This window comes from Pan paniscus, chromosome 1 (genome assembly GCF_029289425.2).
Source record: "Pan paniscus chromosome 1, NHGRI_mPanPan1-v2.0_pri, whole genome shotgun sequence".
Taxonomy (NCBI): domain Eukaryota; kingdom Metazoa; phylum Chordata; class Mammalia; order Primates; family Hominidae; genus Pan; species Pan paniscus.
The window spans coordinates 190,041,147-190,055,641 of NC_073249.2; the positions used below are offsets into that span (position 1 = coordinate 190,041,147).

At 51.9% G+C, this 14,495-nt stretch overlaps 1 protein-coding gene across 1 annotated transcript in view; it reads left to right on the forward strand.

The window, feature by feature from the left end:
* GRIK3 (glutamate ionotropic receptor kainate type subunit 3) overlaps window positions 1-10,478 on the forward strand; it is a 239,098-nt gene extending 228,620 nt beyond the window's left edge. The window contains exons 15-16 of the mRNA XM_008968480.4: window positions 766-1,016; window positions 3,959-10,478. Of these exons, the coding sequence (XP_008966728.2) occupies window positions 766-1,016; window positions 3,959-4,153 (446 nt within the window). The 3' untranslated portion in view covers window positions 4,154-10,478. The remainder of the gene's footprint in view (window positions 1-765; window positions 1,017-3,958) is intronic.
* The last annotated feature ends 4,017 nt before the right edge of the window (window positions 10,479-14,495 follow it).

Below are 14,495 nucleotides of genomic sequence, written 5' to 3' on the forward strand. Positions count from 1 at the left end.
GGGCTGATAAAGGTGACGCTTTCTTTTTTTTTTCTGTTCTTTTCTTTCCTTTTTTTTTTTTTTTTTGAGGCGGAGTTTCGCTTTTGTTGCCCAGGCTGGAGTGCAGTGGCATGATCTCGGTTCACCGCAACCTCCACCTCCCGGGTTCAAGAGATTCTCCTGCCTCAGCCTCCCGAGTAGCTGGGATTACAGGCATGTGCCACCATGCCTGGCTAATTTTGTATTTTTAGTAGAGACGGGGTTTCTCCATGATGGTCAGGCTGGTCTCGAACTCCCGACCTCACGTGATCTCCCCACCTCAGCCTCCCAAAGTGCTGGGATTACAGGCGTGAGCCACCGCACCTGGACAAAAGTGACATTTTCTCAGCCCAGAAGCAGAGGGATGGAGCTGCATGCCTTGTGAGGGTGGCCCTGGCCTGAGCAATGAGAGCTGGGACAGACGCAAGGTTTGGGGACAGTTCCCAGAGGCCATTCCTGCCTTCCCTCTCCTGCCCCTGCCCCTGCTGATGCAGCTCAGGGGCACTGGGACTTCAGGGAGCCCACAGGGACTGATACACAATGGGCACAACCTCCCTGCTCAAACAGGACATTTCCACTCACCCAGATACCATGCGTCGATTTAAAGGGGACTCACAGGGATAGGGACCCCCTTTCATGAGCTGATCCAGAGGGCTAGTGGTGGTGACCTGACCAGGGTGTTGGCAGAGCCAAACACAGAATGGGCCACACGCCACTGATGGCTAGGGGTCCCTTCTCCCTGCTCAGGCTCCCCATACCGGGACAAGATCACCATCGCCATCCTGCAGCTTCAGGAGGAGGACAAGCTGCATATCATGAAGGAGAAGTGGTGGCGGGGCAGCGGGTGTCCTGAGGAGGAAAACAAAGAGGCCAGTGCCCTGGGGATCCAGAAGATTGGGGGCATCTTCATTGTCCTGGCCGCCGGGCTGGTCCTCTCTGTGCTGGTGGCCGTGGGCGAGTTTGTGTACAAGCTCCGCAAAACAGCAGAGAGAGAGCAGGTAAGCCTTAGAGCTTGGAGCCTGCACAGGTTGGGAAATGGAGATTCGCGCTGATTTCACTCCTGTATGTGCCAGGCACACAGTGGTGTCTCATCTCAGCCTCACAACAGCTCACCCTGCATCCAGTCGGCCAGCAAGCCCTGCCGCTCTACCTCTGTCCTGACCTAGCACTTTTTTCCATCGCCGTTGCCCCACCCCAGGCCAAGCCCCATCACCTCCTGCCTGGATTATGCCGCAGCCTTCAAACTGGCCCTCCAGCCTCCATGCTTCCCCAACACCATCCACAATTCACACAGCAACTGGTGCCTTGTTTAAAACTTAATTCAAACCATATCATTTTCCTGCATAAAACCCTCCAGGGTAATTGTTGAAGGTGGGTGATGGTTGCATAGGGTTTCATTATACTGTTCTCTCTACCTTTGCATATATTTGGAAATTTCCATAATCAAAAGTTTAAAAAGGAAAAGTTAACAGGGTTGGCCCAAGCATATAGACAGTAGAACTAGGCTCAGGCCTTCTGATTAATTCAAGCATGGTTGGGCAGTAGTTCTGGGTCCCAGTAGCAAATTAGAATCACAGGGAGAAAGTTTTCAAGTGCTAATGCCCTGGACTCACTCCCAGAGACTCTCTGTTTTAATTGGTCTGTGGTGGAGCCAGCATTGTGCTTTTACAAAACCCTACAGGGTGATTTAAATGTGTGCCCGAGATGAGGGCCGCTGGGCTTGGGGAAGCACAACTCACAGAGAAGTTCAAGGATATTGCAGTTAAATTATATATAGAAGCGCCCATTATAAACAAGCAACTTACATATCCGTAAAAAACGAAATGGAATCCTCTATAACCAGCAAGCTTTAGTCAACAAAGAGGAGGGGGAAAGATAATACTCGATGTTGGAATTTGCAAGGGTGTAACCGAAGGGACGCTGTCCAGCATTGCTGAGGGAAGTCTATGCAGGTACTTTTCTGGAAAGCAACTTCACGGTATGTTCAGAGTCTTCCACAGCATCCATACATTTTGACCTGTCAATTTCCACTTTTAGAAATGTACACTGTGTAAGTGGTCAAAGATAGACACGGTTTTATTTACAAGGAAATTTGCTGAAGTGTAAATTATAACACGAAGAGATGGGAGAGAGGGGTAAACACCTAAATGTCTAACAACAGAGAATGGTTCTCTGTTGATACAAAATTATGATACATCAAAAAAGAACAACAATCAAATTCTCTGAGAATTCCCATTACAGTTAAAAGGAGCTCCCAGCCAGGTGCGGTGGCTCACGCCTGTAATCACAGCACTTTGGGAGGCCGAGTCGGGTGGATCATGAAGTCAAGAGATTGAGACTACCCTGGCCAACACTGTAAAACCCCGTCTCTACTAAAAATACAAAAATTAGCTGGGCGTGGTGGCTTGCACCTGTATTCCCAGCTACTCAGGAGGCTGAAGCAGGAGAATCACTTGAACCTAGGAGGCGGAGGTTGCAGTGAGCCAAGGTCACACCACTGCACTCCAGCATGGAGACAGAGACTTCGTCTCAAAAAATAATAATAATAAATAATAAAAAAATAAAAATAAAAAAGAGCTCCTCATTCCACCAAAAAGCCTAAAGGATCTATCTACTCCACTTCTCTGCCCACCTCCTTCCCTCACTCTCCTCCCCTACTCTGCTCCACTCCTGTTCAGTCCTGAACACACCAAGCACATTTCTACCTTAGGCCCTTTGCACATGCTGCTTCTAAAATGCTCCTCCCCTAGAGGGTGTGTTCTTGACATCTTCTGGTCATTCTTGTTTCAGTTCCAATGTTACCTCCTCAAGTAGCCTTCCTCACCTGCCCCCATTTCCAGCCCCTCTCTATCCCATTTCACTGCTTGATTCTCTTCCTAATGGCTGTCACTGTCTGAAATTATTTATTTGTTCACGTGTTCATTATCTATTCCATCTCATCGTTAGACCGCAAGCTCCCTGAGTGGGCTGTGGCCTTATCCGTCTTCTTCACTGCTGCATGCCTAACACCTGGAACAGTGCCTGGCACATAGTAGGGTCGCATTAAGTATTTGTGGAATGAAGAAAAGGAGGCAAGGAGGGATGACATTCTGCATGTAGTAGGTGAGGAAAGGGAAGCCTGGAGGGGTCACAGCTGGTAGGAGGCAGAGCAAGAATTCAAAGCCTAGTCCCCAGCCCCTGCACACAAGTGGTCCTGGTGCTAGTGCCCTGGCCTCACTAGGTAAGTTGAGATATCAGCATCCCCCACTGCCTTCCATGCAAGCTGCAGGACAACCTCTGGAAGCCACCATCATCAGATACCTGCGGGAAACGCTGCGCTCCTGATGTTCCTCTTGGCTATGTGCAGGGACCCAGGCCAAAAGAAGGTCACTGCCACCCAACAGCCCTAGAGGGACCTGCCTCCCAGTTTTCCACCTTGAGAAACATGTGCTGGACTTCCCTGAGTGGGAAGACACTGATTCTTCCCCTTAGTTGGAAGCCCTTCCAGGAGAAAGTTTATCCATACATTCGTCAAATGTTTCTTCAGTCCTGACCCTGGGCCAAAGGTAGTGCTTTGGTCAGGGCTCGAAAGTTGGGCCCATGGGGATGAAACTGGCTGGTTCCTGCCCTCCGAGTCTAGTGAAGAAAAATGGCACAGGTAAACCAGAGCTCCTCAGACGTTAATGTGCATGCCATTCAGAACCTCAGTTTGCTCATGTATAAACGAGGTTAAGATGATGCCCCACCTACCTTAGTCTCCAAACAAGAATGTCAGGTTTTGTAGACTGCTGCACAAACTAATCATCTTGCAGGTGGCAGAGGGATGGGTGGGGTGAATGTGTGAGAAAGACGGGTAACCTTAGCACAGACTCTGGGAGAAAGGGGAGGAACTGGCTGGAGTTGCAAGACCGGGCATCACTCTGTGCCCCTTTTCCGACCCCTCTCCTCCACCCTCCTGCAGCGTTCCTTCTGCAGCACCGTGGCCGATGAGATCCGTTTCTCCCTCACCTGCCAGCGTCGAGTCAAGCACAAGCCTCAGCCTCCCATGATGGTCAAGACTGACGCCGTCATCAACATGCACACATTCAATGACCGCCGGCTTCCCGGCAAGGACAGCATGGCCTGCAGCACATCCTTAGCCCCTGTGTTCCCCTAGGCACAGCTGGGGTGGGGACCTCAGGCCTGGGGGCTGGGCAGAGGAAAGCAAAGGAGATTGGAAGGAACGTCCCCTGTCCCCACACTGGGCTTGGGGACCAGAGCTGCCACCTGCCTGTTGGGCCAGGAGCCTCCTGCCCTTACCTGCCAGGAAGCCAGCAGGCTCTCAGGCCAGCTGCTTGGGCTTCATCCTCCTCAGATCTTCTGTGGGTTTCTAAAGCTGCCAGCCGAGATAGCCAGGGCCAAAGGAAGCACATGCCTCTCTCAGGCCAAACTCACCCGCCCCTCAACTCTCCTCCAGAGTCAGAAGTTTCTGCCGCAGCCCTGCAGAGGGCACAGAAAATGGAAGACAGCTCTTATATTGCCATTTCTTCTGCAAGAGCCCAGGCCTCCTACAGCTTGACCGTGAGGCCAGAGACACGAGCCTTCGGCGCCTTAAGGATGTTCTAGCATGGCTGCCAATGGGAGCTCATGGTGAGGGATACCCATCCCATATGCCTGGGCAGAAGGAAGACTTCATCCCTCTGGGGCTGTTCACGTGGTCCTAATCTTCTGAACTTGGCGCTGCCCCTGGCAGCCCCTGTTCTGGCAGAGTTGAAGACAGAGCTACACAGGGGAAAAGAGGAGTTTGGGGTATGGGAGAGAAGAGAATGCACAAACAGAGGCCGCCATTTTGGATTCTTATGGACAATGACCCAGTGGTTCCTAATCCTCTAGGAGGTCTCTAAGAATATAAGTGGGGGAGTGGCCACAGAAAATTCTTCTCCACTTTCTAGCCAGAGGAGAGAGGACCCCCTGAATTTCTCACAAAGGATGCCCAAAGATGCAGCCGGTATTTGAAGCCCAGCAGAGGAAAAGCAGATTCCACGGAAGTCCCACTGGCTCTTGTGCCAATGGATCTCACTTTCCTGGTTAGCAAGCTGTTGTCTAAACCCTGTTCACATTTGGAAACCTGGGCTCTTTGCCATCTTCTCATCAACAACTCCCCATTCCTGGCTGGTTGACCTTGGCCTCACTCTGTCTTTTTGAAAGGAGAAAAGTTGGTTGAAGTGAAAGTCAAGTTGTCCCTCCTCAAAAAAGGAGTCAGTGTCCTACTACACAGACTAACTTTGGGCTAGGTGAGGGAAACCAGAAGAGACCAAAAGAACTTCTGGTCTCCTGGACTTACCAAACCTAGAGATGCTCCCCAGGAAAAGAAAGTTTCCAGGGACATAATATCATAGCTGGCAGAGGCCCCAAGGGTGGGGAGGAAGAAGCTGCCTCCTGGAGAATTAACCAAAGACCCCACACAGAGACATGAGGCCATCCTGGCCCCTTGTCTGTTGTCCAGAGCAGCTATGGCATTGTGTGGCTTGGGGAAGACAGCAGAGAAGTAGCAGCAGGTTGGGTACCAGCCAGGGGATGGACCTATGAGTTCCAGCTTGCTGTGATGAATGCTCTAGAGGTCTGTGACTTTAAGAGTCTTGGAAAAGAATGAGACATGAAGGATTAGGAACAAAGTGTCCTTAAAGAGAACATGATGGGCCAGCAGGTTTACCGTGGCCAAGGATGGAGGGGCAGGCTTTGAACAGGGGAGGGAGGTTCTGGGGATTCTGGATGAGAACTGGGGCATACCAGCCACTCCCCTCCCACTTCTGTCCCATGCTGCTTGGGAAGCCCGGTTAGGGAAGAGCTTCATTTGGATCTCAAGGGCTTTCTCATCTGGGTGAAGGGTAATCTCTAGCAAAGCAGGAGACCACAGTGGGCTCATGTGATAAACACTGTCCCTCCTCCAGACTGTGAGCTGCAGGACCAAACCAGCAGGTTCCCAGAATCCTAGCAGCTCTGACTGGCTATGTACATTGGACGAGGGAGAGGAGGGCTAGACATACACCAAAGCCCCATGCATGTAATGTTAGGAAAAGCCATGCTGTCATAAGCTTCAGGGTACAGAGGGCGTGTGCATGTGTGTCTGTGTCTTTGTGTTTGTATGTGTGAGCTTCGGGGGCTGGGGCACAGGACAGATCTGGACATATAACATAGTCCAGGGCATGCAATAATAGGTGAATCCTTGGGGATCTGATGTGTGCATATGCGTGCGTATGTGTATCTGAGTGAATTGGGGACGAGGGAGACAAATATGTGAAGCAGCAAGGCCCCATATATGTAAAAACAGGAGAAGCCATGTCATAATGGGGCCCTGGTGAGTATGCATATGTAAGCATGCATGCATGCATAGGTGTGTGCATGCTGGTGTGTGTGTGTGCACATGTACACTGAATGGCATAGGATGGAGATCAGGATCTTACCTGCAGCTAGCCAAATATGCGTAAAAGGAGAAGCCATGTCACCAAGGGGTCCATGTCTGAGTGCATGTGAACACATGTTTACAGGCATGTGTGCACAGTGGGGAGCAGGGGGAAGGCCAGGACCAGAGAGTTGTGTGACATGGGTCAATGCATGCTGTAGACAAGAAGCCACGTGGAGTTGAAGTTTCCGAGTGTGTGGGACACACACATATGTTCCAGGTCACAGTGGAAGCAGAGACAGACAATCAGGAAGGCCGGGCACCAGGGTCTGTTTGCACTTCTGTCATGGGAGAGATCATTTGTCACAGAGAGGTTCCAAGGTTGCATGGGCACACTTGCCAGGAGACGGGGGCACAACCCTTCAGGGGCTCATGCTGCTGATGCCTTTGCTGTGGACATCATGTCCTGTTTGAAGGGAAAACTCTTTTTTGTAATTCCCAGGTAACAGGATTCTAATGAAGGTATTTGCCAATTTGCTGTCAGCAAACACAATCATTAACCGCCGTCTTACTTTGTCCAGCATAGTTTCAGAGCACGTGCCTCATTCTTGCTCTTGTCTCACACATGTATTGTGTGTGTGATGCTACATGAGCATGTTCTTCAGAGGCTATGCATATATGTGGATTGTGACAGGAGACAGAAGAAGTGGTGAGAATTTTTATAAAACAAACAAAGAATAGTGGATAAATAGAGGCAGAATTCAATTCGAGAAACCCCCCAAAATGTACCGACTGGTCTTTAGACTCCTGTGTGGAAGCAGGAGGGCATGCTGCCTCATCTCCTCTCCCAGGCAAACCTTGCGTCCTGATGTTCAGGTGCTGTCGGTGTGGCTGATATTTGGCTTCTGGCCAATATCCTGCATTTGTCCTAGAGACCAGCCTAGTGTTCAAAGTGCAGTGGGGACCACTGCTGCCCAAGCATGAGCTCTGTCTCTCCCGGGGCACTGAAAATGATGCTACATCTGTGAGGTGGGACGGAGTGGGGAGGTGTTTTCAGTGAGGCAGATCTTGTGTTTTTTTAAGTTTAGGTCTGTCCTGCCAGTGGGCATGGAGCTGAGCTGGGGCAGGTGCATGCGTGTGTGTATGTGTGTGTATGGACGTGTAGTGCGTGTGCACACACGCAGGCACTGAGAGGTGATGGGAAGCATGAAAGCTTGCTTGGATGGAGCAGAAGAAGGAACCTGCCTGAGCAGATGCTGGACTGTCCCTGCGTGGTGCCACATGCCAGCCCTGAACAGAAGAATGTCCCCACTGCATCCCCAAATGCAAGTGCTTCCTCTCCACCTGCTCAAGCTGGCCAAGTTGAGGGGCAGTGGTAAGAAGACACCAACCCCACCACCCCTGCCGAGGCCCTGGGGCTTAAGGACAGTGAGCCCTCCCGATCACTCTCCCCTTGTCCTGCTGCTGGTTTCTCTGCTCTGGACAGAAGAAAATCCTGAAAGCGTTGTCAATGTTCAAGTGGCCCCATGCTGCAAGAGTCTCTCGCGAGGGGTGACGCCCCCTTGGCCAGTGTGCTGGACTTTGAGTGTCTGAGGGGTAAGAGGGCCACCCCCTCCTCACAGTCGAGACTCTATCTAACCTGGAAGCACACTCTGGCTCCACCCCCAACCCCTGCCATGCCCTAGGCCCTGGAAGATGGGAATCCTGGCCCAGGCCAGGGTAAAGGGCCAAACAGGTTAGAAGTTGCTCCCCTCCACCAGGCGTGCACTCACCAAGAACGATCAAAACTCCCTTTCTGCCTATTTTTCCAGGGGTACTGGGTGTGGGGGGTGGGTCACAGCTCCTGCTTCATCACTCAGCATGAAGTTGGTCCCTCCCTGAGCCACTCACAGCTACATGCACAAACATCTGAAAGTAGGCTGGCCTCTCTGGCTCACATCTGGAGTGGTCCTGTGTGGATACCCATCTGCAAAGGGGCTAGAGGTTTGGACAAACAGCTGCATGGACTTATCATCTGGGATGGGCCCAGCCTCATGGACAGATACAAGAAATGAGCCCAACTCTGTGGGCAGGTCTCTGGATTAGACACATCTGAAAGTTGCAGGTCAAGTGGACACATCTGGAAGTGGCCCGGCTGCTGGCTGCCATGGAAGGGCCGTGCCCTCTGTCCCCATGGCAGTTTAAATCAGGCCTTCCCTTCAGTCCTGGATTTGCCCTGGAGTAAAAATTTCAGAGCTGAGGTCATACATGAGTCACAAAACTTTTAGGTAGAAGGTTAATGTTCTGTACAATATATATATGAATGTAAAATATATATATATACTGTATATATATATATATATGCACAGTGTATATATGACCTGTAGCCCATGTGTATACAACCCTTTCCTGCACATCTGCACACGGAGTGTACATAACCCAGCCAGCACGGGTGAGGACCAGATGAGAGATGGGGGCTGCAGCAGCAAAGTCTGGGACGGAGGTCTCAGAGAGCCCCTTGGGGTGGGGAAGGCCCTCCACACATCAGAGCTCCAGACCCTGAAGAAGAGGGCAGAGCTACATGGTGCTGCCAGGTGAGTCCTGCACCGCCAGGGCCTCCTGTGGGAGGGGCAGGAATGGCCAACGGACCTCATCTCCATCCGAGCCTGTCTGAGGCAGGACAGCTGGGTGTGTCTGAGAAGCAATGTCATGCTAGTACTCGGCCCCTGTGCCAATATTACATTCTAGTTCTGGGGCAATTCATCAGGAGCAGAAGGGCTGGGAAAGAGCAGGCCACTCCCCAGGCCTGTTCTCACACCTGCCTGCAGAATCACAGGTAGGTTTCAGGCTCCATCTAGGATACCCTAGAAGGCGGGGCTATTCTAGGTAGCAAAAGCCTCTGCCTCTGATTCTCACCCACATGCAGAAGCAGTCACAACTTGCACACAACACAGCTCACAACTAGGGAAAGCACTTGTTAAAGAGAATGCCCCCAGGGCATGGCCAGCATGCTGATACAGTGTTCCCATGCCCCTGTTACTGATCCTGTCCTCCTGCCTTCTAGAACAGTGGACCTCACATCACCTCCCAGATTGTCTCCATTTTATGGATTGAAACTCTGAGGCCTCCAGACATGAAGAAGCAGCCATAGATTCAGTCAAATGCCAGCCAAGGGTTTGCCTTGCCTCAGACAACCTCCCCAGCCCCATTTGACCCAGAGACCAGCTGTCAGGGAGCGACCTCAGAGCCAGAGGGGTGAAAGATGAGAGGCAAGAAGGTAGCTCCTATCCTAGCACAGCCCAGGTTCCATCTGTCTGCCTTTCTCTCCCCTGCGGCATCCTGGCAGGGCAGTTGGCAGAGTGCCCCCTCCCCAGGAGGCTGCGGACCTCTGTCCCTGGCTCACCCAGATCGGTCTGTTCTCTGCAGTTCCATTCCTTTAGCCTCTTTCGCAGGTCTGAGCATCTCTGGAGCATGCAGGGGAGGAGATATCTGAGGTGGGCTTCCGTGCAGTCAGCAGCCTGCCCCAGCTTCAGCCTCAGGCGTCAGGCTGGTCTGCACTGAACTCTGGGTCTGCCTCTGGGGCCCTGACCAAGCACGCCTGACTCCAGCCCCATGAGGAGCATCCTGTCTTGGTTCCATAGGGATCATGGGTCCTCTTACCACTGTGCGTCAAGCCCCCAGCCCACCTCTGCCTGGGCCAACTTCCTGGTTGGGCCTCCCATGGTAGGGGCCTCAGTTCCCAGGCTCTGGGCTGAGCCCCCAGGGAGCACCATGGGCCTCTGAGACCCTAGACCTGTCCCACCACCCAGACCAGAGTGCCTGGACGCCCCCCACTCCCACTCAACATGGTTCCCACACACTGGTCTCTGGGCCATTCAGGGGATGCCCTTTGTGGACATGCAGAATTTCTATGAATATAGTTTTTTGTAAACATTTTGTAACAATTTGGGTTTCATAGTAACTGTGTTACTTGCCAATCATTCTAGGCTGATGTAAATAAATTTCCAAACAAATCTGATTATTTTCCTTTTTAAGACACTGTGATATATCAAAGTGCACAGTTTGCTGTATGAAGTAATATGGTTTTAAATTTTAAATAAAATGTTTCTAGAAAACAGGGCTCCCTTGAGGCGTGTTTTCTGTTTCTCTTCTCTCCTTAGAACGAGAAGGTGCTGGGCAACGAACTTTTGTCATCTTCCCCCAGGGATGACTGTGTCCCAGGCAAGAGACCCTGGTGCTCAGCAGGTGGGTGGCTCCAGCCAGGCTCCTGGTTCAGACATTGAGGATGTGGGGTCTGTCCTTGAGACTGTCTGACCTCTGTCTTCCCTTCCCTTGGCAACACCCCTCCCTCATCTCCATCCACACACTCCCTTGGGAGTTGCCACATACTTACTCACGTGGCCCTGTCCCTTTGGTCACAGCTAGTGAGGTCGGGTAGACACCTTATCCCAGCTTGGCCACAGTCTCGCCTGAGCTTTTTCAAACTGGAAATGAGAAAGCTCTATGTCAACTGCCCTCTGGAGACGGAAACTGCTCATACAATCAGAGTACAGGGCGGGACATTTCCAGCAGGAAGGGATTCAGTATGGAGGTTTATAAAACCAGTGGAAGAGATGAGGGAGCCTGGCCAACTTGGTCCTCCAGGAATGGCTCCCAGAATAATACAGAACTGACCCACCAGTGCATGACCACCTCTGAGCCTTGTGCCAGAGCTGGGAGGGAAAGACACACCCTAGAGCTGCAATCCAGGGTCCAAGAAGTCTCCATCAAGACATGGGGGCTGCCACCACCCCACATCATAGTGCTCCTCGGCACCCAGGAAGTTGGAGATGAGTAGTGGACTGAAGCTGCTGAAAAACCTCATGTTCCCATGACAGAAACAGCCCAAAAGGGAGTGGGAAGGTGGCCTCTGCCTCACCTCTGCCTCCAACTCTCATTCAAACAGATTGAATTGGTAGAGACTCCTTTCCAACCAGAACCCTCCATGTTCTCCTATGACATCATCTTAAAAATAGCTCATGGTTATTGAGCACTTTCCATGTGGCAGGAGGTAGGCTAAGCTCCTAACACATATGATCTATTTTGAATGAGAGATGTCCCTCAAACCCTGACACATCTCAGACCCTGACTCTGCGTGACTTTTCAGTCCAAATGTCCACCACCCTTGACACGGGCTTAAGTGTCCCAGGCCTAATTACCAGGAAAGTGGCTATGATTGCACCAGCTTGGGTCAAGTGGCTGCTTGTGGTCCAATTAGCTGTGGCCCGAGGGAGAAAGGGGTCACATAATACAATTATGGGACCCAGGATCCCTGCTTTAGGAGGGTTGAGAAAACTGGAGAAGTCAAAAAAAAAAAAGGCAACATGGGTTGGCAGGTCTCCTAAAATATGCACCTCCCATTCCATCAGCTGACAAGTGCCAGGGAAGCCAAGCCACGGCCCCAGCAGTAATCTCTGCAGAATGGAGAGGAGGTCGGGGCCCAGTAGGCCACATTGTCTGGGAGCTCTGGTCTAACCTAGAGCCACAGCCCAGGAGGAGACTTTGGTCTGAGCCAGGTAGGAGGTGAAGAAAGGCCCTGGGTTGCAGGTGTCAGCCATTGAGAAGCATGGTCGGGACCATCCCTGGAGAGGAGCACCCTGGGGGTCAGGTTAGGCTGCAGGTCCAGCAAGGAGTGGGGGGATATGGACAAGAGACCTGGTAGAAATGAGGCCCACAGTGGGGGTGAAAGAATAGGTAGAGGACCCATTCATCCATTCATCCATCCATCCATCCGCCCATTCATCCATCCACCCATCCATCCATCCACCCACCCATCCATCCACCCATCCATCCATCTACCCACCCACCCATCCATCCATCCACCCATCCATCCATCCACCCATCCATCCATCCACCCATCCATCCACCCACCCACCCATCCATCCATCCGCCCATCCATCCATCCATCTATCCATCCACCCACCCATACATACATACATACATACATACATCCACCCATACATCCATCCATCCACCAACCCATCCATCCATCCACCCACCCATCCATCCATCCACCCATCCATCCATCCATCCATCCATCCATCCACCCATTCATCCATCCATCCATCCATCCATCCATCCATCCACCCATCCACCCACCCATCCATCCATCTACCCATCCACCCATCCATCCATCCACCCATCCACCCATCCATCCATCCACCCACCCATCCATCCATCTACCCATCCACCCATCCATCCATCCACCCGTCCATCCATCCACCCATCCATCCATCCACCCATCCAACCATCCATCCACCCATCCATCCATCCACCCATCCATCCATCCATCCACCCATCCACCCATCCATCCATCCACCCACCCATCCATCTGTCCACCCATCCACCCATCCGTCCATCCACCCGTCCATCCATCCACCCATCCATCCATCCACCCATCCATCCATCCATCCACCCATTCATCCATCCACCGATCCATCCGTCCACCCATCCATCCATCCATCCATCCATCCACCAATCCATCCATCCACCCATCCATCCATCCATCCATCCATCAATCCATCCATCCACCCAACCATCCACCCATCCATCCATCCACCCACTTATCCATCCATCCATGCACCCACCCATCCATCCAAGCACCCACCCATCCATCCATCCACCTATCCATCCACCCATCCATCCATCCACCCATCCATCCACCCATTCATCCATTTATCCATCTACCCACCCATTGATCCACCCATCCATCCATCCACCCATCAATCCATCTGCTCATCCATCCATCCATTCATTCATTCACAGACTTAACTAAATATTTTATGTATGAGTCCCAGCTCTACCAGCTACTAGCTGTGTAACTTTGAAGAAGCAACTTCACATCCTTGAGCCTGTTTCCTCATCTGTAAAATGCATGAGTGTGAAAGCCGCCCCCTCATGGAGTGCTTGTGGGGATTAAACGAGAAAAAGCACACTGCATATTTAGCACAGGGCAGGCACATCATAAGCCAACATAAATGCCAGCTATTTTCATTAAGAAAAGGGAGAAAGATGGGGAGAAGAAAAATTAGGAGCTACTATGGGCTGAGTGCTCTCTGGATAGACAGGGGGACTCCTCCCTCCAGGACTAACCCTAACTCAGAAGCCTATCTGTGATATCCTCGGCTCTGGATGGGGGCCAGCCAGGCCTCTCAGATTACTGACTGCACAATGGGTGCAGGAGTAGTGATGTAGCTGTCCTGGCTCAGGCTCCTGTTTCTATAACCTCAGCCATTTCTGCCCCAGCCTCTCCTTGGCTAATGCCTTGTGCTCCTCTCGTCTCCAGGACATACATGGGCTCCTAGTTCTAGTGCACCAGTCGCCAGAAGCAAGACATTCAAGGAGGCCCCTCAGTCAGGAATTGGAGCAAGACATTCAAGGAGGCCCCTCAGTCAGGAATTGCTGTGGCAAGAAACAGACACCTACTCAAACTCACCCGGGCAAAAAGGGGGCTTCATGATAAGGGGTCTGACGGAAGACAGTCAAGTTTCTCTCCCTCTATCTTTCTCCCTCTCTCTCTTTCTATCTCTCATTCCCTTCCTCCCCCCTCTGCTTCCTTGCTCAAGGCAGGACATGGCCACCCCCATCTTGGTTCAGGTCCCCCCAGTTTCAGGGCCCATGTCAGTGAAAATGTCCCAATTCCAAACCATCCACCCACTCCTTCAGCAGAGAGAGCTGGATGGTGGAGTTCTCAGAGAACAGGTATATCTGACGAGTCACTGTAGATCCACACTTCTGAAAATGCCCTGAGGATCTTGTTCAAATGAAGGCTGGGGTCCACTCGTCTGGGACAGACTTGGGTGTCTGCACTGGCCACAGCTCGCAGGGGCTGCTGGGCTTTTGGCCGGCTGCCAGCACAGCAAGTGGCCCGGCTGTGGTGGGATGACGGTGGGGGGGGTGGGGAGGGGTCACTGAATGCAGCACAGGCCTCGGAACCCTCCTGCTCCATGCTCTGAAGGCACAAGCCCCACTCACCCCATTCAACAGCATCATAGAAATGAATCCTCCCTTGAGTCCTTAGTTCCCCATCAGAAATGTTGATTAACTGAGCATCCCACTTCACTTCCATGTTTTTCTGTCTTATGTAGCCCCAGAATAT